Below are 24,354 nucleotides of genomic sequence, written 5' to 3'. Positions count from 1 at the left end.
AGAAAAGAGGAGAGAGGCTAACAACTAAAAGAAGAGAAATACAAAAAGAGCCACAATACCGTGAGACATCATAATGAGAAATAAACAATAGAAAGACCCAGAATGGAGCTAAAACTTTTAACTGACAGAATGGAAGAAGGGGCACTGGAGTGGTCCCCAGTTTTTATAATTTGCTTGAAATTACTAACGTTCACATTTAATAAAACTACAGTGAATCTCTCATTCTTCCCTTTCTAAATCTCCTTTCCATCTTTCTGCCTATTCACTCTCCCTCAACCTGTATTCTTTTTATTCTTCCACTGTAATCCCCTCTTTCACTTCCCATTTTTGTAACTTTCTTTTCATCTCTCCCACTCACTTCACCTGTTCTCTCTCTTACTCACCACTACCCTCTTTTTGTCTCTGCTCATTATCCCATTCACTAACCAAAGCGTAGCTTTAACAGTGCTACAGTAACAAAGAGGAAACTCATTTTTTTTCTCTTATGGATCTATCCACAGCAAGCCAAGCAGCAAAGAAAAGCAGGAAGCAGCACCACATGGACAAAGATGGGCTTTTTTTGGGGGGGTGGGGGGAGGACTAGTGCTTTCCTCCTGCTTATTGGAACTTCCAGGTTAATCAGAAATGGCTCCAAGGCATTGGTGGGAAGAGAAACAGGAGAAGAACAAAAATGTTTCACAGAAAATAGCAAAAAGCAGAGACGGCCAGGGGGATAATGATGTCCTTGGAGCCACATTCTGTTTATAAGTCTTATTGTTGACCCAGGTCTTTTCATTTACAAATGTCTAGAGGTCCTGTTTACTAAGGCGCGCTAGTGTTTTTAGTGCGCGCTAATGCTAGACACACCCATATATTCCTATGGGTGTCTCTAGTGTTAGCGTGTGCTAAAAATATCAGTGTACCTACAGCAAGGCTTAATAAACAGGGCCCTAGGTATTTAAGCTTTTATTCATCAATTTTATAACACTTCTCTAGAACTATTCTATGCAGAATTAATATTACCTTCTATATATGCTTGGTTTTCTTCACCACTGTCTTGTATTCCTTAGTTGCATTTTCCAAATCATTCTCACTTATGCCACTGTACTGTTGCACAAAATCCTCTCTAGTCTGCTTTAATGTATAAAAAATTCTATATACCAGGGGAAGTTCATTTTAAATCCTATTACCATTTTTTAACAGGGTGATTGAATCTACTGCTCCCCTCAAATCCTTAAGCTACTCTTCTACCATCCCCCTACTCACTTCTTTTTTTCCTATAGGTGACCCTAATGCTTCTAGCAATCTTCAGAGTCAAATCCCTTACAGTTCATAGAATCTCAATTTTCTTCCCCTAATTTCTCTCTATTTTTAAACCTATCAATGATCTGAACTAAGGACTGGATGAATACTTAACTCACAAATTCCAGCTTCACTCCTAATCTTCATTATAAAATAAAACCAAATCTAATGTTCTTCCCACATCTTATGTAGAGCACCATATCAACAGCTGAAATCCTGACAACTCCAAACCTCTAATAAAATACAAGGTATCTGGAGTTGTGCATACTAAAACCTTCAAAACACTAGAGACACAACAGGCTACCTCAATAAGGGGCCCTTTTACAAAGCCATGGTAGGGCTAACACATCAATGGAACGCATCAAATTGGCCCTACCACCGGGCTACCACAGGAAGCTGGTGGTAGTGCCAATTTGTGCTGCACACCATTTCCGGCGCTCACAAATGTAAAACATTTTTAGCACCAGAGGCTTATCCAGCGGTACTTTACCACTGGGTTAGCGTGGGAGACCTTATCGCCTCCTAAATAGGAGGCAGTAATGGCTTCCCCAGGAAACGGCCACAGAGCAAGTGCTTAACTTACAGCACAGCCATTTCCATTTTTTTAAAATCCTTTTACACACTGTGGTAAAAGGGGACCTTAGTACACAGCAAACCCGCAAGGTTCATTATGGGGGAAAAACCCCAACACATTTATTTGGATTCGCATTAACATACTTAACTCCTGTTTTATTTTAAAATCAGAAAAATATATTCCAATCAGCTATAAAAACACTGCATTAGTTTACAAGCACCTCAAAAAAAAAAGTTACTTATCTGTGGCATTCCCCTTACATTCAGCCTTAAATCTTTCAAATGAATTTGTCTTTCCCTCCCCGAGACATTGCATTTTCATAAAAAGCTTGCTTTATTTTTCCCTTGGCATTTTCATGTCAACTAATCATTCTATTCTTCCTTAGTACAGTCGCATACTTTCAATTTCTGTTTCCCTGTATCCATAACTCAAAGAGGAGTTTTAGGGTGGCTTTTTTTCCCATCCTGGTCCCCTAAATCTCCATCCCATCACACTCAAGACCTCCACTGGTATCAGGGGTATACCCTGCTTCAAAGTCACACCCCACAGTAGCCCCCCAGGCCAGTCATGGTTATAGCTCTCAATGCAGCCTCCAAGCCAAAATATTTAACCACCTCTGCCCGAGATCGCTGCTAAAGCCTCATCAGTGTTTGTGACAGGGGCGTAGCCACGGGTGGGCCTGGGCCCACCCACTTTGGGCTCAGGCCCACCCAGCGACGATGCAGAGCGACGACAAAAGAATTGATCCCCCGCCGGCACGCAGGCCTTCTTTCCCCTCCCTCCCTCCCCTTCGGCCGCTGGCTATCGCTACAGCTGAGCAAAGCTGCAGCGCACCGGGTTCGTCTCCGTCCTGCCGCTACTTCTGCCCTCTGGCTCCGTGATCTTGTTTGCTTATCTGCAGCGGTTCCAGATCTGTGCGCTCCCAGGGCTGTCTGTCTATGCTGCCTGCGACTGCTTCCTCTGCGCTGGGCCTCGCCTCTTCAGAAGAGTAGGCGGGGCCAGCGCAGAGAAAGCAGTCGCAGGCAGCATACAGACAGGCCTGGGAGCGCGCGGATCCGGAACCGCTGCAGAAGAGCAAACAAAGATCACAACGGAGCCGGAGAGCGGAAGTAGTGGCAGGACGGAGACGGACCCGGTGCGGTGCAGCTTTGCTCAGCTGTAGGGATAGACTGCGGCGCTGCCCGAAGGGGAGGGGAAAGAAGGCCTGCAGCCAGGTGCCAGACTGTCGCTGGGGAAAGGTAGGGAAAAACGTGTGTGTGTGTGGTGGTGGTGTGTGGGTGGGGGGTCGGGGAGAGACAGGAGCACTGTTGGGATGAGGGAGTGAGACAGGGTAGAGCTGGGGAGGGACGGAGAGATGCTGCAAGGGGAAAGAGAATGAGAATTGTTGGATATGGGTGGGATGGGGAGAGGGAGAGAAAGGGCATGAGAGAGAAAAACATTTTGGACATGGAAGTGGAAGGGAGAGGTGAGAGGGGAAATGTTGAACATGGCAGTGAGGGAAAGGAAGGATGGAGAGATGATGATGGTGGTGGTGGGGGGCAGAGAGAGATGTCAAACCAGGGGCTCAAGGCAGGGAGAGGGAGAAAAGTTGGACATGAAGGTGGAGAAGAGGAGAGGAAAGGAGAGATGCACAAGTGAGGGAGGGGAGAAAGAGGGAAGATGGATCCAGGGACAGAAGATAGACAGTGGATGGTAGGGAAGAGAAAGGGAAAATGCTGGACAATGGGGGAGGGAAGAGAGAAAATTTTGTGCCCACCCACTTTGTGCTCAGGCCCACCCAAAATTGGCTGTCTGGCTACGCCACTGGTTTGTGATACATGAAACATTTACTTTCTAGCATATGATTTATTAGATTATAATTGCAGTATGATTTAAAATAAGAGTGAATTGTTTCAAAGCACAAATATTCTGTGCATTACATACCTCAGTAACAAAGAGAGTCCGAGGATCAATGATATCCAGGAAGTGTCGGAATCTTCCATAGAAAGTAGTCTAAAAAGAATTTTTTTAAAAGTCAGTTGGAGAAAATATCCCTCGGAATAATTCAACAATTCTTGAGAGCTACAAATTGTGTCTGCAAACCTTTATCATCAGGATTTAAATTGGGCTGTTATATTTCACGTTTATCAGGAATGTCCTAGTTAAGGTTAGAGCTGTCATAAAATCCACACAAAAATAAAATTCCTTCTCAAACACAGTATAGTCCACAACATTAACAACTCATTTTGCACAGTGTAACAAAAATAACAATAAACAACCACTTGGGTTATACAGGTATTTTATTCTTCTCTCTCTAAATCAAAAAGAAGAGTGACTAATTTAATGGCAAAAGATTGCCCCTTTGTATTAGAATCTGCCATACAAGATCCCAAGGGTAGGTATGTTATTGTAATTGAGAAACTAGATGGTAACAATATAATTTTAGCTAACATACACTGTATGCTCCTAATAACTCCTTTTCAGTTTCAAGAATGTCTTTCGTGTGTAAAATCTTTCATTAAAGAGCTCTCTGAGTTTAGGCAGAAATTTTAACTGTGCCTTATCGCCTTTAGATAAGTCTGAAAATAATTTTAACACTAATTCAACTAAAGCTTATTTTGCAAAATATACAGGATTTATCTTTCATAGACATCTGGTACATAATGCATGCAAGAGAGAAAGACTATTCGTTTTTCTCTGCAGTCCATGATTCCTAATCGATTATTGGTTCATCTCTTCTTCACTTCACTCTTCAGTTCTATCCTTCTCTATTGGCACCCAATATCTCTCTGACCACACATCAGTGAGTTTCCACTTATTTATTTATTTTATTGCATTTGTATCCCACATTTTCCCACCTCTTTGCAGGCTCAATGTGGCTTACAATACATCATGAATGGTGGAAATATATAAGAAAATATACATTTAGTATTACATAAGCATCTTGAGTGGCATGATAATGATAAAACATGATAGTAGTGTAGCAAGCAAATATTGTGATACTGTTCTGGATATATGTGTATGAGTTCACATTTGTTGATCTTTGTGGTATGCCTTGTTAAAGAGATGGGTCTTCAGTAGTTTGCGGAAGTTAGTTAGTTCATAGATCGGTTTTAAGCTGCACGGCAGCGCATTCCAGAATTGTGTGCTCAAGTAGGAAAAGATTGACGCATGCGTTAGTTTGTATTTTAGACCTTTAAAGTTGGGGAAGTGAAGATTGAGGAATGTGCGGGATGATTTTTTAGCATTCCTGGGTGGTAAGTCTATCAGGTATGATATGTAGGCTGGGGAATCTCCGTGAATGATTTTGTGAACCAGGGTACATTGTGCGGAATGATTTTTTTAGCTTTCCTGGGTGGTAAGTCTATCAGGTCTGACATGTAGGCTGGGGAATCTCCGTGAATGATTTTGTGAACCAGGGTACATAATTTGAACGTGATGCGTTCTTTAAGTGGGAGCCAGTGCAGCTTTTCTCGTAGGGGTTTCGCATGTTCCTATTTTGTTTTACTTAGGCAATCTAAGTGATACTTCTCTACCTCAACAATGGTCTTTTAATAGACAACTTCTTCAATATCCAGTGTTCATACAAAAGTTAATCTCAACCAGAGAGGAATATGTTCATTTTAATTATACTGATGAAATACATTTATTTTATGGGATGCTTGGAAAACAATATCCAAAGTATCCTCAGACAGTAAGGACTTCTTTTACAAAGCCACTCTAGCGATTCCTATGTGGAAGCCCATTCAATTCCTATGGGCTTCTTCTCATTTACCGCACAGGAATCGCTAGCACAGCTTTGTAAAATATTATCTTCACGCCTCACTAGCTGTTCTTCACTTTCCAGGAAATGTTACAGGTCAAACAACAGATAGCAGCTCTTGAGACTGAACAAATAACGTATTATATGAATACACTAAAAGCTCATTCTTTGAGGATGCTAATAAATCTCTGAAACTACTTTCCTGGCAGCTGTGCTGGGTTAAACTTAAGAGACTTGTTGAGAAAATTAAATTCTCTGAAGGAACTGTAACATACTGTACCCAAAATATTCTGAACACCTTTTCCTCTTTCTTCAATGAGTTATACACGTCTCACTCTACCTCCACAATGGAAACTATTAAATCTTGACTAGATAAATTAGAAATGCCTAAACTGAAATCTGTCTTTCAATCTAATACTGTCAGACCCTTTACACAGATGGAAGTACATTCAGTGATTGCAAAACTGAAAAGGAACAAGGCAATGGGCCCTGATAAATTTCCAGCAGAACTGTATCAGTCCCTAGCTTCTCATTGTTCCCTTATTTAACGGAAGTTTTCAACAAGATAACGGAGGCCCACTGTTTAGGCAACTGGCCTTGATAAATTTCCAGCAGAATTGTAGCAATCTCTAGCTTCCCATTTGGTCCCTTATTTAACTGAAGCTTTCAACAAGGTAACAGAGGACCATTGTTTACTCAGATCCTTCTACTCTGCGATTATAACAGTTATCCCTAAAGATCAGAAACACCCCACCTACAAAATCTTTACTAAAATTCTCAGCCAAAGACTGGAGTATGCCATCTCTGAGTGTATTCATCTTGATCAAACAGGATTTATTCAAAATTGATACAGCTCAGATAATTTTAGGCACCTCATGCTCTTTAGATGTCGAAAAGGCATTTGATAATAAAGAATGGCCTCATCTATTTTGAGTCTTCCAGAGCTTTGGTTTTGGCCCACATTTTTTGTCCTGGATAGAAGCAATATACCTAAAACCTTTAGCATCTGTTACCGTTAATGGCGCTCTCTCTCTCTCAGTCTTCTTTTTACATAAAGGGACTCGTCAAGGATGCCCTCTTTTGCCACTCCTATTTGCTTTGGCCCTAAAACCTTTAGCTATCTTCATCCACTCAACTCTGATAATTCAGGGCATTAATATTAACGACGAGACACACAAAATCTCTTCATATGCTGATGTCACACTGCTTTACCTGAGTGATCTTACCGGAATTTGGATCTCTGTCTTTTTTGCTATTAACTTTAATAAATCTGTTGTTATGCATAACCCACATTCTAAATTGAATCATATCTTTCCTTTACCTTATGGCCTGAAATGGACCTCCAAATTTTGATACCTAGGTGTAACTGTTTCAAATCACCTAGATACTTTATATGATCTTAATTGTCGCTGCTGCGCTCTTTGCAACTAAAAGATCTTTCCACTCAAAGTCCTGACCACTTCTTCTCATGACTAGGGAGAATTAATATTTTTAAAATCTTTACATTTCCTAAAATTCTTTTATTAATGAGTTTACCGATATCCATCCCTAGGAAAGTTTTTGTGAAATTAAGATCCTGCATAATACAATAAGGGCCCTGTTTACTAAGCCACACTGTAGGTGTGCAAACTTTTTAGCATGTGCTAATGTTAGAGACACCCATAGGAATATAATAGGTGTCTCATTAGCACACGCTAATTGTTAGCGTGCCTACAATGTGGTCTAGTAAACAGGGCCCTATGTTTGGTATAAAAATGGCCCCTTGTCAAATCTCATTTACTTTTTACACTCAAGCAACTAGGCAGTTTGGGCCTACCAAACTTACAATGGTATTATGGTCTGCCTGTTTAAAATCATTTAATTGTTAGATCAAAGCCTTTACTCAACCACCTTGGGGTTCAATTGGAGGAGTCCCTCATTTCCCCTTATACTCTTTTAACTTTTATTTTTGCCAATACACGTAACTGGTCTTCAATGCTATGCTATCACCCTTTTATTCCTTCTGTTCTTCTTAGCTAGAGAAATGTTTGCTCTCTGAAATCTATTTCTCCTGTCTTTATTCCATTAATGCCTCTTCTGGCTAATTTTCATATAAAGACTCTGGGCTTACCTACTGATTTCCCTTGGTTAAACAATTTTTGCATGGCAATTTACTGACTATATCCAATATTTTCCATATATTCCAAGTGAAACTGTCACTATTCCAGTATTTCCAAATTTGTCATTTTGTCTCTACTACTATATTACCCCACTCGCTATTTTTTTCAGCGCCTTTTCCTTAAAAACTTTGCATTAATTTAAAAGTACATTTCTGCCCCCTCAACCTTGTTGTTTTCACTATATGAACCTTTGGGAAGAACTTATCGGAAAACAGTCGAGAATTTTTAGATGACAGTATGGTCCTATTGCTTTCACTCTTATCTCATTATCACTTACTAACATCCAATTGAGAATTCTCTACTCTACCTATCTCACTTCGCACTGAATATACAAATGGCAAGTATATTCATCTCTCAGATGGGGCATCCCCTCCAGCAGAATGGAGAAATGTCCCATATGTGGTGGACTTGTCCACATGTCCAATCTTTTTGAAACTGGTAATTACATATATTACAAATCTTCTTTGGAAGAAAATTGCAATGAGACTAGCATTCATTCTCCTGGGAATGCCACCACAGCATTTAATTTATCATGAGTATTCAGATTTGTTTAGACAATTGCTACTTATAGTCAAGGTGTGTATTGCACAGAAATGGAAGGATTCTATATTGCCTTCCCAACGCTTCTGGTTGGATAAAGTTTGACATATAGCTGGAATGGACAAAGTGGTCTGGCTACAGAAATGTAAACCTTGGAGATATGCCCTTTTTTGGGCTCCTCTTTTTCGAGCTTCTCCATCAAAATAGCCCACTTTATAGATTTCACCATTACCAGCATGTAAACGTATGGTTCCTTGTAGTGGATTTTGCTTCCCTCCCTGATGATCTGCTTATTTCACTTATACCTCTAAAAAGTGCTTTATTTTCTTTGTTCTCGATTCTTTCAGTGCTTTCCTCTTCCTCTCTCTTTCTTACTGTTGGTTCCTATATAAAGAGTGAATTGTGTGTTGTATATTGCAGCCTTTATTTTCTGAATATTTGTATAACTTGCACTGTAACTTGCTTAATATGTTTTTTTGGTACTGCTGCATTGCCAAATTCATAGAGCATTGTTTACATACTTGAGATTGCGAACAGGCTGAGATGCCCCACCCTTGTTTTGCACCATGAAGTAGATTAACACCTGTGGCCTCACTCCTATAGAGGTTCCAGAAGAACAGCCCCCACATACACCAGCATGGCGAGTGTGTCTCAAACTGCCTTCCACTTTGGCCGGAGCCCTGCAAGGGGAAACCATAAAATAATCGGATAGAAGCTGTCATGAATCACCTCCAAGATACACTAGTCTGACATAACCCTGTTCCTTTCCTCCAGAAAGAGCGACAGCCTTCTCCCTATGACCACCTCCAGGAGAAGGACCACAGGCCCGTGTCACAGCTATGGCCATGCCCCGTACGCCGACTCACCTCCATCCACTGACAGCCAGGCTCCATGGCTTCCGGCGCTCCTCCTAACACGGTGGGCCATCTGCATGGCCATCCCCAGCACACCGGATTGCTCCCATGCTACATCCCCAGCACCGGCTTGCACCGGCTCCCTTAGGTGCAAACACGTGTTGAAGAACTTACTTTAAAGGGCCAATGGTGGAAATTCATCCAGGGTGCCCGGTAATGACATCATGAAGATGGAACTTTATGAGGGATCCTGGAGTTCTCCCACTCTGCCTTCGCAACAGGTCACCTAGCATTGCCTGGGTTGTGTTTCTTCGCTTGTTCCCGAGTCCCTGAGTTTCTGTCTTGTCCCATCCTTGTGTGCCAACCTGTTACCTGCTTAGCCCCGTTCCTGGATTCCTGCCTCATGTAGCCCCCAAATGTTCTGCTAATAACCACTCCCTGCCTTGGTTCCTGTACATCTCTCCAAACTCCCTGCCTTGGTTCCTGTACATCTCTGTCTGCCTGATCCTGTTCCAGTATGTCCCCTTCTGCCTACCCTTGCTCCTGCTCCCTTCCTTTGACTTGACTTCTTGGCTTAAAACTTTGGCTTGTCTCCTCTCCTCTGATCGCAGCCTGTCCTGACCTCCAGGATTGTTTGGACCTTCTCGACCCTCTCCAATACCATTGTTGGTACCTGGACCTGCGTGCCTACTGAGGTCTCCGTTACAGTACGTCCTACTCTCCTGGTGTACCTCTAGACTAAGCTGGCCTAGTTCTAGCCTGGGTGTAACTCGTCTGCTGCCAATTGGGGCCTACCTAGCCTTCAGGCTAGTTAGCAATGTCAACTTGGCTACAACCCAAGGGCTCACCTTCCCTGGCCCATGACAGCCCATCACTGGGAAGCTCAGGCAGCTGGGGTGGCTCAAGGAGAGGAGGCACAAGAGCACCTGTCACCCCGAAAGAGCTGCTGCTTCTGCCAGAACTGCGGCCTCTGAAAGGAACCTGAGCAGCTCAGTTAGTAACGCTTAGCATCTCGATATCTGGAGCAAGACTGGGCAGAGTGGAAGGATGATTTTGGCTTGTCCTCTGGCAGCCTCTGCCCCTTGGAATCTCCCAGATTTTTGACAATAATGTCCAAATTCAGTCCAAAATGCAGCTTGCCCCAAAAGGGCAACAGAGCCAGGTTTAGAGATGTATTAGCAACCCAATTCCTAAGGCAAAGCCAGCACCGTGCTGTCACCAAGACCTCTTTCATGGAGGCCCTTAGAAAGTCATAAAGAAGATCCGCAAATAAGCCAACCTGACTTCCAAGGATGATAGGGACTGAATCAACTCCTCCACCAAGGACACCTTCTGAACCCAAGAGGGGCACACTCGGGCAACAGGAGCCACAAACTGAGGCTTGCAAGCACAACACGGCCACCTCAAAAGACATTTTTAGAGAGGACTCCAGTTTTCTATCCTCTGTGTTATTAAGCGCCATGCTACCCTCCACAGGTAAGATCATCTTCTTAGTGACCGCAGTGATCAAGGAGTCCACCTTAGGATTCCATAAGGACTCCAACTCTCCCACCGGCAGAAGATACAGTCGAGCCATGGCCTGCGCCATTCTCAACCCTGAGTGTCCCACTGTGCCAAAATAAAAACCCGTATAGCCTCTTGAATATAAAAAGTTTTGGGACGTCTTTTCATCCCTGACATTATGGGATGAGCGCTAGACTCAGAAGATAGGGATTCAGGTGAGGAAATTTCCACGACTTCCAGTAACCGTGTGATTAAGGCCAGCAGCTCCTCTCTGCGGAAGAGCCTAGCTGCTGTGAGGTCATCACCCTCATCTGGCAGCAGCTTCCCTTCTTTCTTCCAAGAGATCCGAGAGGGCCTGTCTAGAAATCCCATACTGAGACCACTGAACCGTGATCAAACCCAACACCTCCTCAAGGTGCCTCAGAATGCCATCCTAGCCTTTTTTGGCAGACCCGGAGAATGGACCCCAAAAGAAGAAGAAGGGGCCCAAGTCCCCAAAGGCCTTTTCAATAGAAAAGTTTTGTGCATTAACAGTACAAACACAGGTGAAAATGGGGTGTCCTCAGACTCAGGAGTTCTCGCCGCACCAACCCACAGTCCTGGGAACCGAGTCATTGATCCAAATCGGCCTGCAGCTAATTTCCCACCACCAGAGTAGCAAATTAAAGATGGCACCCGCAGGGCCGCAGGAAGAAAGAAGTGCCACGGAACCCACCAAGACATCCCCCGACGCCGAACCAACCTTGGGCTGCTGTGGGCTCTGCAAGGCTGCACAAGCACATGCAGCGCAAACTCCCGACGTTGCTCTCCGATTCACACATCGGCAGCAGCGCTTCACGGATTTGGCGGGAGGAGCCATTAAAAAACCCTGAAGAAAATACTCACAGGAGAGAAGCAGGCAGAGCATAAACAGGACCTCTTCACTGTTGAACCGGCACCCTTCCTCCTTCACACTGCTGCCGCTGGTATGCCTTTTTCTTTTTTTTTTTTTAAGACAGGCAGGAGATTGAAGCTGGAAACCAATACAGCTAAGGCAACACCGACAGGAACTGGAACCAAGGAACCCGAGAAGGGAGAAAGAGAGGGACCTGGTCCCACCAAGTATACCCTTGAGTCCCAGGCAAGGGACACCTCAACCCCGGGTGCTCAACTAGACCTGTGAGACAGGCCAGGAGACACCATCAATTCCAGAGCTGCACAGGATATGGACTATCCACCTGCTTGATACCGAGAATACTGAACAGGCCGCTGCACAGTGCCCTATATGGCACAGCTCTCTGTCTCACCTGCTGATAGATGGGCATAACCCACAAGTCTCTGGATTGATCTGTGGGACACTATGGAAGAATATATTATCCTCCATGTATACTGTGGAGAGACTGCATTGATTCACACCTCTACAAATAATGTAGCAATAAAGAAATTTACCTCTAATCCAATAAAATGAAGCTCTCTCAAAACCCTGAATAAAAGTACTTCAGGTTCAATAATGTAGTTATTTCTCCCTGAATACAAGTGGCTCCTAGAAAGCCTTATGTGGTAACTTACAGCATCAATTCAATTAAGCCAAGAACTGCAAGACATGAGAGATTAAAAACTAAAACAATGTACATTGCTTCTGGAAATGTAGAGATATTGGAGAGAAGGAAAGAAATTTAAACCAGTTCCAGGATGTTTTGAGCACTTCTTGGGCAAAGTCCACATTACTTACGTTATCAATTGGACTTTGCTCAAGCATAAACATGAAAAAAAATGGTTGGTGCTTTCCCTTTGTTATTCCTTCACTGTAAAAGTCTCAATCCAAACAAAATTAAAGAAGCATGGGATTCAACTTGCAAAAAAGCACAGACAATTCTTATGACTTATTTTCACGGCAATCAAAGGCATCAGGGGTGCAAAATATGTTGTACACTTTTAGGTGCCAGTCAATTTATTCTTCTGGGGGAATCAGGGTAAGAATAAGTTTTCCATGTAACTTCTTTTATTTTGTATTTTTATTTGGTTTTCTATGTTTTTGGACTTTTGGGTATTGTACTTTGCTCTTGTTCTTCTGAGGTTTCAGGCTGCTGACAAGTTTCCTGCTCCTCAGGGACGTCCTTTTTTTGTTGTTGTTTTTTTGGTATGCGCAGAGCAGCCAGCATAACACTTGGCTGCTCTGCGCATGCTCGACCGGCCAACTGGCTTCCGAGGGAATAGAGAATGTAAGTAAGCTACAACAAGCAGCTCATTTGCATTCCCTTTCCTTGATGCATGGCCATTCCCTACCGATTTGCTATGGAATCGGTAAGGGAAGGGCTCTTCGGAGGACCTTAGTGCATCTGCCCCTTGGTTTTGTCATCCTGGTCCATCTCCTTGTGTTCATTCCCACCTTCCCCTTTCTCTTGCCTTGTTTCCCTGTGGGACTATTTTGGTTTCCTTTGGTTGTGCTATACTTAACATTCAAGTAACACTTGGTACCTTGTCTCACGTTAACTGTGCATTAGGCAGTTAGCATGCTGCAAGTGAAGCACATTAATGGTCAAACGCTTTCCACACCCACACTCCACCAATGCCACACCCTGTTACAGAGAAATTCACAAAAATTAAGTAATAAACGGTTCAATGCAGGGTTACAGGCAAACTAAAGCAAAACCCCGTAACACATGGAAACAGCCTACATCACAACCATATTAACTGCATACTAAGTTTCTTAACGCACTTAGCTAGAAGGGCCACATAAGCAGACGTAATTTATTTGGCATGTATTTACAGTCATACAATTTTATAAAAGCTATAACCTACATGTAAAACAGGCTTCACACACAGAAAAAAAAACACTTATAAATGACCCCCTAACTACAGATCATCTTCCCGATCTTTCCATCTCGCACAGAAAAATTTAAAACAGTCTGCAATGATTTCTCCTCCTCCCTTTGTTATAAATTAAATTTGACCCATGCCAGCCATTCAATATCTACTGCAGTTACGGAGGGGGTCTGAGTCAAACATGGGGGGCCCAGGCCTTCAATTCCCCCCCCCCCCCCCCCCGTGGCTACTCCACTGATGCTGACTTGTTGCTATATGACAGGTGTTCTTAACCTTTTTGGTTCCCACAACCATCAATGAAACCCTTGCACCCTTTTCCTAAACCACATCTCCACTAGTGACTACTAATAGCTCATATGTCACTGTTAGCTGCTACCAGTGCTAATTGCTACCATGTTACTAAAATTACACAGTATTACACAGCAGTACACAGTTTTACCTCCAATAACTTTCTTAAATAACTGTCTTCACTTTATCAGTCTGCAAAAAAAAAAAAACCATCAAGGCCAGTGGTGCCATGGACAGGAATCTCATGAGGAACCAACTAGGTAGGAAAAAAAGAACTGAAAAGAACCAAAAACATTTAAAAAAATAGACAAAAGATTTATTCATTTGTATCCCACATTTTCCCACCTATTTGCAGGCTCAATGTAGCTTACATAGTTTGTTATGCTGAGTCGGGCCGCAGGGAGCCAAGAAAGTCTGCATTGATAATCCTGAGAAACTGGAGACCATCTTTGAAGTAGGGAATACTGTAGAGGTCTCAGGTGCGCTCTCGCCCAGGGCACCACTTCCAATGTGGCTGTCATCGATCCCAGCAGCTGGACAATGTCCCAAGCTCGCGGGCGGGGCATCCTCAGGAGCAGACGGACCTGATTCTGAAGCTTGTACCGCCTTAGCTCAGGTAGGTATACATAGCCCGAGTCTGTGTCGAACCTGGCCCCCAAATATTCTAGAGATTGCGAGGGGGTCAGGTGACTTTTGACCATATTGACAACCCAGCCTAGATATTGAAGTACTGAGACCATTCTGGCTGTAGCTTGATAGCTCTCTGTTACTGAGTCTGCTCTGATGAGTCAGTCGTCTAGGTACGGGTGAACCCTGATACCTTCTCGCCTGAGCAAAGCAGCTACTACCACCATTACCTTCGAAAAGGTTCGGGGAGCTGTGGCAAGGCCAAAAGGCAAGGCCCGGAACTGGAAATGTTTTCCCAACACCGCAAAACTCAGAAACTTCTGGTGCGGGGGCCAAATTGGTATGTGCAAGTAAGCTTCTTTCAGGTCTAGAGACGCGAGAAACTCTCCTGGCTGTACCGCAGCAATGACGGAGCGCAGGGTTTCCATGTGGAAATGCCGCACTCTCAGGGACTTGTTTAATTCTTTTAAGTCCACAATAGGGCGAGAAGACCCACCTTTTCGCGGCACCACAAAGTAGATGGAGTATCGGCCGTAGCCGTGTTCGGCGGGAGGTACCGGGGACACGGCCCCTAACTGAATTAGACCTTGCAAAGTCTCCTCTACCACCGCCCGTTTGGCGGCAGAACCGCATCGGGACTCCACAAACACATCTCTTACTGGGGCGTTGAATTCTATTCTGTAGCCATCTCTGATCAGGTCCAGAACCCACTGATCTGAGGAAATATTGGCCCACTCCTCGGCAAAGAGGGAAAGACGTCCTTCCGATGACAGGAAGCGAGGAGGGGGCCGGCGCACCATCATTGAGAGGGTTGCCCCTGAACTCCAGGCCTAGAGCCGGTGGCTGCGGAACGCTTGTCCGAGCGAAAGGAGTTCCTCTGCTGAAAAACGGGCACGAGAAGTGAACCCAGCAGAACGCCCCAGGCGGTTTAGAATCTCCCAGGCCTTTAACAATTTTTTTTTCCCCAACTCCTCACCAAATAGAAGGCCTTGAAAGGGCAACTTCACCAACCTTTGCTTTGAGGCCATGTCTGCTGCCCAATGTCGTAGCCAAATAAGACAGCGAGCCGCCACTGCTACTGCCATTTGTTAAGCCGAAGCTCTGACAATATCATAAAGGGCATCAGCCAAAAAGGACAAGGCCGACTCCAGCCGCGGAGCCACATCCGAGAAGGGCTCCGCTGCTAATTTGCACTTGCCACACCGGGAACAGCGCTTTACATTCACTGCAGCCATCGCCAAAAACGGCGGGAAAATTCAAAATGGCGGTTTCACGCTAAAAACGCCCCGATCACGAGCCCACCCCGGAGGAGTTAGAAAACACTCTTACCTCACCGGACCGGAGTATCACAGCTCCGGTCCCATAGAAGAATCAAAGGAAAACCTCTGTTCCATTTTTTTTTTTTTTTTTTTTTTTTTTAACGCTGTGAGGAAAGCAGAGGTAATAAGAACTCCGGAGGCTCAGATGAGTGGGAAAGGCAGGGAAAGGCGAACCAATGTGCCTGCATCCACTGAGTGGGAAAGGACAGGGAAAAGCAAGCTAATATGTCCACATCCACGGGGGCATGGGTAAGGCAGGGAAAGGGCTGACCTATGTGCCTTCAAAGTGAAGCTGCTATAGCCTCTAACACCCCGGCTAACAACTGGCTACTACTACTACTATTTAGCATTTCTATAGTGCTACAAGGCCTACGCAGCGCTGCACAAACATAGAAGAAAGACAGTCCTTGCTCAAAGAGCTTACAATCTAATAGACAAAAAATAAAGTAAGCAAATCAAATCAATTAATGTGTACAGGAAGGAGGAGAGGAGGGTAGGTGGAGGCAAGTGGTTACAAGTCAAAAGCAATGTCAAAGAGGTGGGCTTTCAGTCTAGATTTAAAGGTGGCCAAGGATGGGGCAAGAAGTAGGGGCTCAGGAAGTTTATTCCAGGCGCAGGGTGCAGCTAGACAGAAGGCGCGAAGTCTGGAGTTGACAGTAGTGGAGAAGGGAACAGATAAGAAGGATTTATCCATGGAGCGGAGTGCACGGGAAGGGGTGTAGGGAAGGACGAGTGTGGAGAGATACTGGGGAGCAGCAGAGTGAGTACATTTATAGGTTAGTAGAAGTTTGAACAGGATACGAAAACAGATAGGGAGCCAGTGAAGTGACTTGAGGAGAGGGGTAGTATGAGTAAAGCGACCCTGGCGGAAGACAAGACGGGCAGCAGAGTTTTGAACCGATTGGAGAGGGGAGAGGTGACTAAGTGGGAGGCCAGCAAGGAGCAGATTGCAGTAGTCTAAACGAGAGGTGACAAGGGTGTTGATGAGGGTTTTGGTAGAGTGCTCGGAAAGAAAGGGGCATGGGTAAGGCAGGGAAAGGGCTGACCTATGTGCCTTCAAAGTGAAGCTGCTATAGCCTCTAACACCCCGGCTAACAACTGGCAAGCCAGGAGCCACCCCCAGGCAGATTTCTGATGGAGCTCGAAGAAGCTGCATCCACCCTGCTTGGGGAGATAGAGAATACTGAAGAGGCAGTGGAGCTAGCTGGCCATGAGGCACTGAGAAAAGTTAAGTGCTCTCTATCTCCCCCTGCTGGTTGATGGACACAACCCATACATAATGGCTTCATCTGCTTGATGACAAGGAAAGTGGGGGTTCGAAGGTTTATCCAAACTTGGGTCCCAGGCCAAAATAAAATCTCCACCAATTATTATGGAAATGGAATGATGTGACAACAGCATGTGAGTCAACTTTTTATGAAACGATCTTGATGAGCCACTGAAATTTGACATCACATAGCAGCCTTCAGGGCCAATGTCCAGGGTTTTAACAGCATTCACCACCTCTTTGCAGAATAATGCAGCTACCCCACATTTCTTTCCTCAGGCTGCCACTGACACACATTCACCAATCCACCAGCACTTCAGCTCAGCATGCTACTTGGTAGAGGTGTATTTCCTGTAGCAAGGCTATATCAGCTTTGGCTCATTGCAACTGTTGCAGGATTTTAGTATGTTTCATTGGGAGCCAAACATCCCCTACATTCCAGGTAAAAATCCATAGATTAAGTGACAGTGGAAGAAAGGGCAGAGGTTGTCCCAGCCACCAACCTTTCCCCAGCAAAACAGGAAGGGCATTGAAACTGAGCATGCCCTGAGAGGAAAAGCAGTCACAAGGGCAGGCAGTCAGCACTGGAGGAAGACGTCTTCTGCTGGCGGGATCCCCACCAGCCAAGGTATAAAGGCAGCACTTGAATATTCGTGGATAGCCGGCTCTATCACACGGTTGGCCACTAAGCACTAATACTGTGGAGATAACTGGCTCTCTCATGCTGAATATTAGCACTTAGCTGGCTAAGCCCTATTAAAACTGGCCAGGAGCTGTTTCCTAGCCGGTTAAACAGCGCTGAGTATCAGGCCCTATGCTTTCTCCTTGTGGCGGGTACCTCCTTGTTTGCCTTGTGCTCAAATTCAAAACAAAATTAAATAATCTAAGGACAAGCTGACTACTGGTATTTATATGGGCATACTTTCATAGCTCTTCCCATTGCCTTTCATATAGGAGCAAATTTCACAGCAGGCTGAGCAGGAAGCATGCCCACTAGAGAAATGATCCTTCCCTGGAAACATTGATCCTGCATGACCAGCTGCTGTGACATTGAGGGGGGGCTTCCTCCATGCCCACCACAACTCATGATTTTGAAGTGGGACCCTTCCTTCTAGTTGGAGGAAACAGCCACCGCCTATATGTATGAATGGGATGCCTTTTAAAAAAACTAAATCTATACAAAAAGGCAAGAAGGATCTGTGTCAGATGTTACAGAAGCACAGGCTGTGGCACATAAACTGAAGGCCAAGAATTACCTCCACCCTCCTTATTCTCCCAGATAGTAAGAGGAAAGAATCAACATGAACCAGGAAACCCCCTTCCTCAGGTCCTGGGAGGAGAGAGAGAAATGCATGTCCACTTGTGATGAGTCGTTTTTCATGACAAGGTGCATTTGTATATTGACCCACACATACTACCCCAGAATTTATCTATGGTGATATTTTTTACCTCATCATAATTTATAATTCAACTAGCCGTTAAGCCCGTTAAAACGGGCGAGATTTCCAGCTACCCTCCTCGCCGCCGCTCCCTCCCACCTCCATGCCGGGCCCCCTGCACTGACCTGACAGCACCTCTCACCTCCGTGTGCAAGCGCTGCAGGCAGCAGCAGATCGCTCTGCTGCTGCCTGCAGCGCTTCCACACAGAGATGAGAGGCGCTGTCAGGTCAGTGCAGGGGGCCCGATACAGAGGGGGGCGGGAGCGGCGGCGGGGATGGGGGGGTGGAGGTTGGTGCGTGCGATGTTCGTTTCCAGGCTCCAGCGGCAGCGTCCGACAGTCCAACTCCGTTTCCCTCTCTGTTCCACCCTCTTACATCATCACGTCTTGACGCGAGGGCGGGACAGAGAAGGAAGTCTCTACTGCACATTTGCAGGTGAGTCGGTCACTTGCCATTTATATGTTTGATGATTTGTATCCTCACATGTAGCTCTATGAGAAAATATGGATACCGTGAGCAGAGGAGAAAGGACAAGAAACAGCAAATGCAGGTGAATTCAAGAGATTTAAAAAAAAAAAAAGCCATTTCAGTGCACATATGCTTAGCACTGTGTAGTATAGCAAAAGAGTTACAAGCAAAGACGCATGTTTTAGTGAATCAAAGTTTTCCCAGAAGCACAACTAGTTCTTCAGCTCTGGGATATACCCATTTTTCAATACAATGTGCAGCACTCTACTAATTATCGGTGTTATTATCCAGCAGACAAACGACAATCATTCTTTGCGAAGCAGAATGCTCCTGGGTCTGTGCCCCTCTAGTCCTGCCAAGATCATTGAGCATCAGCTGCATTGTCTGTCAGAGCGACAGCACAATATGTCTCTATTTTTTTTAAATATAAGTATGCTCGCCATTTCTTTCCAGATCTTACATCATGGTTCATGGCAGCACACGCATGTAACTACCTCTCACACCGTGAAACCGATGCATTAAGCCAAAAACAACAAAACAAATCAACTGCCATACCTCAGAAGTGGACACATTCAGCAATTAGCAAAACTACAGCTTTCGCATCTCTTCTGCCAACTCTTCTAAGCTCATGGACACGCTTAAGGCAAAACATAATCTCCTTGTAAGCAAAGACATCCTCGGGGATTAGTTTTTCTGAGGAAAGTTCAAGTAAAGCTGCTACATAAAGGGCTCTTGCTTTAAAGACATAATTATATGTCACCGAAACTCACACAGTTCTCACAAGAATTATGAGGTACTTCAGTTTACAGTACTCCTCTTCTGAACTCATCTATCTTCCCAGTCTCCACACATCCCCCCCCCCCATTATATACGTTTATGTTTACTCAGGCTTACTATACCACCTTACCTATCTAACAGATCCAAGCAGTTTACAGATTAACAACCTGTCCTTGTCACTTTAAAATTCATAGGTTCCACTGAATTCATCCTCCAGAGTCTCAATCATATCCAAATATATTAATCTCTGAATACATCTATCTGAGTCTCTTGATTCCTGCTTGTGTAAATCATCTCAGAAAACAAATGATTTAATCTAAAGTTCTTTAGGAGCAAAGCAGTTCCAGGGCAAACAGCTGCTATCGTGGTAATTAGTCCATCACGCCACCAAGAACAGGAGACCCCAAAAACCCAATGCTCCATTTCATTCCACCTCAGGCAGTAAAGGGACCAAGGAGAATGAGTGCCTCCTATCTCCACAGCTGCTCCTCCAAGTTTTCAGTTCTCCCCCAGCAATTCCTGTGCAGAATGCACTCTCCCCATGCTGTAAGTCTTACACTACCTACTATGTTGAACCTGCCTCAGCGTCAGGTGACGGGATAGGAATGGTGTAACACATGAAGGGGCCACAGGAGAAGGCAGAGCAAGGGGGGAGGGGGGGAAGAGAGAGAGAGATGGAAGAAAAATGGAAAACAGCCAAACTTTGCTGGAGCTCTGAGACCGCTTGTGTTCTTCCAATGTATCCTTCATGCCAAAAGAGGCTCTGTGTGTATCCCTGATCTAACACCTCTGTAAAATATCTACTGTAAATGGGGTACATGTCGCAGCTGCCATTGTAAATTCTTTGCATTTAAGAATCACATTAATTCACACATTCCACAAACAGACCAATTTTTAAAAGATTAGTTATCTCAGGGCTGCATAATAACTGGGTACTCACTCCCCAGTTATAGAGACACACCCAGCTACAATTAATATGTATGAGACAAATTTGCATATAATAAAAGCAGTGGATGTAAAATAAACCACATGCATATTCACTGTGGTTATCTTGAAAAACCTGAATGGCTGGTATGTCCCAAGGCTTAGGTCATGAAACCACTGCCTCTGAAACATTACTGCCATGCTCTGAAAGTATCAGACTTTTTAAATTACCCATGATGGTGTGAACACCTATTTACCCTCAGAGCACACCACACAATATAACCACAGAGATGAAAAAATCACGATCACAAAGAAAGTGAGAAAAATGCATCTTCAGAGAATTCTGGATTAGCTCCAGGAAATCAAAAAGGAGTTTAACAGGTATGTTGATATACTCAGATTAAAGCAGAATAAATAAATAAAATTGGTAGTGACAGTATTTCACTTGGTCTTCTCCTCAAACACCTCTAGAAAGCACGAACTCAATGGCCTCCTTGTTTCTTTTCAAATTATCATATTCTTTTGCCCCAAAAGTATAACATGACTCGTGTGCCTGTTAGCTCAAACATCCATTTACTATCAAGCAAACTCATTTAGTGGGCAGCAGGACTCTTCCCCACTGAACCAAATAGCTGTAAACTACTAAGGGTCAGGTGATCACTGCACAGGAATAACGCCCTTGGACTGAGATGGATACACTTGGCTATTAATATTGCACAGATGGTAAATCTTTATAGTAACCCTCAACGAATTCATTATGCATCTTTTACAGGAATGAACGTGGCTGCTCTGGCAGAGGCAAATACACAGATGGAGAAGACTTATCGGCTTCTGTGACAAAGACTGGAGTGGACGCCAGTTGAGGGTTGGACTGTCAACCTTTGCGCAAGAGATATCTTGATACCAGTAGAAGAGCAAGACAACATCTTGGAGAATTGCTGGCATTGGTCCTGTCTGGCTGGATTCATAAAATCAGTGAACAAGAAGCCGCAACCTCTACAGAAGAGGATCTACTGGAGTGTGTAAAGTCAGCCAACCTCTATGCGCACAACATTCCCCTTTCCTCTTCCTGGGCCAGCAGCAGAATCATCTCCACCTTATAGCGACTGCAGAGGAAGTTCAGACAGCCCTTTCAGGCAGAAAGAAAGGAGACATGTGCCATAAGACTTGCAAGGTAATAAACAGAAATAAAACATGGGAAAGGAAAAATAAGGTGATACCTTTTTTGGGGAATAATTCAATTTTTTTTGGACAAGCATCGAAGGCAAAGTCTTCTTCTTCAGGTCAAATACGAGCAAAAGATGGCAATATAAAAATATATATTGTGAAACAAGAAAAACATTAATGATGGTCTTGAGGGAAAGGTAGGGGTGGGGGAGTAGGTACAAACAGGTAACCAGAAGATGACAGTATAATTTATAGTTTGTAATGTGATATGAAAAAGTTATCACCTTATGTTCCTTTCTTTTGTTTTACTTAGGATGTTTGTTTTTATTTCTATTTATTACCTTTAAAGTAGAAGAACCACACTACTTTATCCACAATATTCTCCAAATGCTCTGAACCCAGACAAACCAGAGCTTCATTATTTCACTGTATCTTTTTAATAACTGGCTAGATAAAAACCAATTTTAACCAATGAACTGAGCAAATATGAACTTGTACATTATTTGAAGAAGCAGTTCTCACAAAACTACAGAATAGCATTGATAGCGGCCCATGTAATCTTCCTGTAAACCATGCTGTAGGTGATTTATGACTTTTCTTTAATCATATGTTACACTTTTAAAAGATCTCACCAAGATTCCAGCTCTCTCTCTCCTCCCCCCCCCCCCCCCCCCCCCCACCACCCATGATACTAACAGAATTCTACACCACTGCAAAATACACTGGGATGGCATCTATCTATAAGACTTGAAAAAAATGTCTATAAAAAGTTAGTACTCTCATTAGTTACAATATAAAAATGCATCGTTTCTAAATATATATTTTTCTTTCTAAAGTCATTTGGCGAAGAACACTAACTTATCCCGGAAGGTAAACAGTATTACTGATGGTTAGAACTGATTTATTTACAACGGTCCAGCAACCCTGGTCTCGCACCTGAACTACTGTAATAGGAAGGAAGGTAAGTAATGCACATGGGTCCAGTAGTCGTCTAGAGAGTCGTCAAAAGTCCCACCCCCGAGTCTGCGACCAATCACACGAAAGGCTGTCGAAACTGACGAACCAACTACCCAATCCAAACCGTGGTATAGTCCCCATCGGGCCAATCACTACATGGAAGGGGGAACCGGGGGACCACAGCGGGGAAGCTTCTACAAGTTGGGGTAGGGAAAATCTAAGGCGAAAGCAGAAACCGTTAGACCGCAGGAACTGCGAGCTGTCCTCTAGCTGAGCTTTCTCTGTAACGCCTAGCGCAGCAGGCACAGTTGAAAATAATATGTAAGCCGAATGCTTTTGATGAAAGCGTGGAGGATAATATTTTTAGCTTTTCAATTTGAATTACCTGCTGAAATCGGGGCTTCCCGAGTTGGAAAGTAGGATATTCTGTAGAATCCACCATGGCGTCAACTTATCGTTCTTGCATCTGTGTGATTATTTCCCAAACAAACTTTGCAAAGCCTTGACTTGAGGCAGCTGGAAAGCTGAATGGGGCTCTGGGAAATGTAGTTCTCTGGTGCTGCAGCGGCGGAAGCAGGAGGCTCTCTCTTTTGGGATATCCATAGAGATACTACAGTCCTTGCGCGGAAAGCTCCGAGGAAACTCAGCGGCGTGGTGACGTCTGTTGTCGTCATAAAGAGGAGGGGATGTTGGGGCGTGTAGTGTTATTATCCTATCCACCCACTTGTCAACTAGATGCTGCTGGGTTATATGTGACAGAATTTATCTTTAAGAGCTCAGAGTGAGGAAAGAGAATGTTATTTTTACACCACCTTAGTGGCATGCGGCTTGAAACTTATTAAAAATAATATATACCTGTACTTACAACATCAACATATTAAAACATAATTCATAGAAACAATCAGAACTTATAACTCATTTCAAAAAAACAGCTCATGTAAGAGCAAAATCAACCAATACAAAACTGCTAAGTTACCCATTAGAGGAGGAAGACTTTTTGACCAGTCCTGGATTTCTGCCAACTTCATCCTGGTACATTATGGGCCCTGCAGCACTAATTTAAATGGATAGAATCATGGACTACAACTACTACAATGTTTTGAGATGCACGTTTAAAACCAGGACTGGCCAAAAGACTCTCTCATGACATGGGTCACTTGACAGCTCTGCCAATTTAATAACACCCAGCCTAGACTAAATTCCTACTCCAACAAGTAAGGGTCTGGGACGGTGTGCTGCAGTAGTCTCCCAAGCAATTGTATGCCTACAGGTCTTCTTATCAGCAGATCTGTGTCTAATACCTAGAGAGAGTGAAAGTGCAGGAGTGGTCTAGTGGTTAAAGCACTGGTTTTGCAATCCAGGGAGGGGTTTTACAAGGTGCAAGGCAATGTAGGTGAGGCTGTTTGTACATGCATAAAGCTAACACTTTTGACCCTTTCTTTGCCAAGGTGTTTGTAACATCTGTGACCACACAAATTTCCTATTTTTCCCCAACAATATTAAATCGCAATAATAGATCCATAAGGATGTATTGCTGGGTCAGACCAATGTTTTATTAACCCCAGCAACTTGTCTCTAATAATGATTAATCCTGATTATTTGGAAATAGCCAGTAGATCCTGATAGAGAGAGCCATTCACTGTTGCTCAGGCCCAGATGCTCA

The 24,354-nt window shown here is 44.0% G+C and overlaps 1 protein-coding gene across 3 annotated transcripts in view; it reads right to left on the bottom strand.

Moving 5' to 3' along the window:
* SFXN5 (sideroflexin 5) overlaps window positions 1–23,303 on the bottom strand; it is a 743,850-nt gene extending 720,547 nt beyond the window's left edge. Inside the window, exons 1-2 of one of the 3 annotated variants that reach the window (XM_030190957.1) lie at window positions 23,077–23,303; window positions 3,779–3,847 (exon numbers count right to left, since the gene is read on the bottom strand). In XM_030190957.1, the coding sequence (XP_030046817.1) occupies window positions 3,779–3,847; window positions 23,077–23,133 (126 nt within the window). In that variant the 5' untranslated portion in view covers window positions 23,134–23,303. Of the gene's footprint in view, window positions 1–3,778; window positions 3,848–12,201; window positions 12,262–23,076 lie in introns of those variants that run through there. The other 2 variants (XM_030190959.1, XM_030190958.1) reach the window with 2 other exon arrangements.
* Between the last annotated feature and the right edge of the window lie 1,051 nt (window positions 23,304–24,354).

Source organism: Microcaecilia unicolor, chromosome 2, assembly GCF_901765095.1.
Source record: "Microcaecilia unicolor chromosome 2, aMicUni1.1, whole genome shotgun sequence".
Classification (NCBI taxonomy): domain Eukaryota; kingdom Metazoa; phylum Chordata; class Amphibia; order Gymnophiona; family Siphonopidae; genus Microcaecilia; species Microcaecilia unicolor.
Note: the sequence above shows the minus strand (reverse complement) of the source record. Positions and strands in the feature narration are given on the sequence as shown.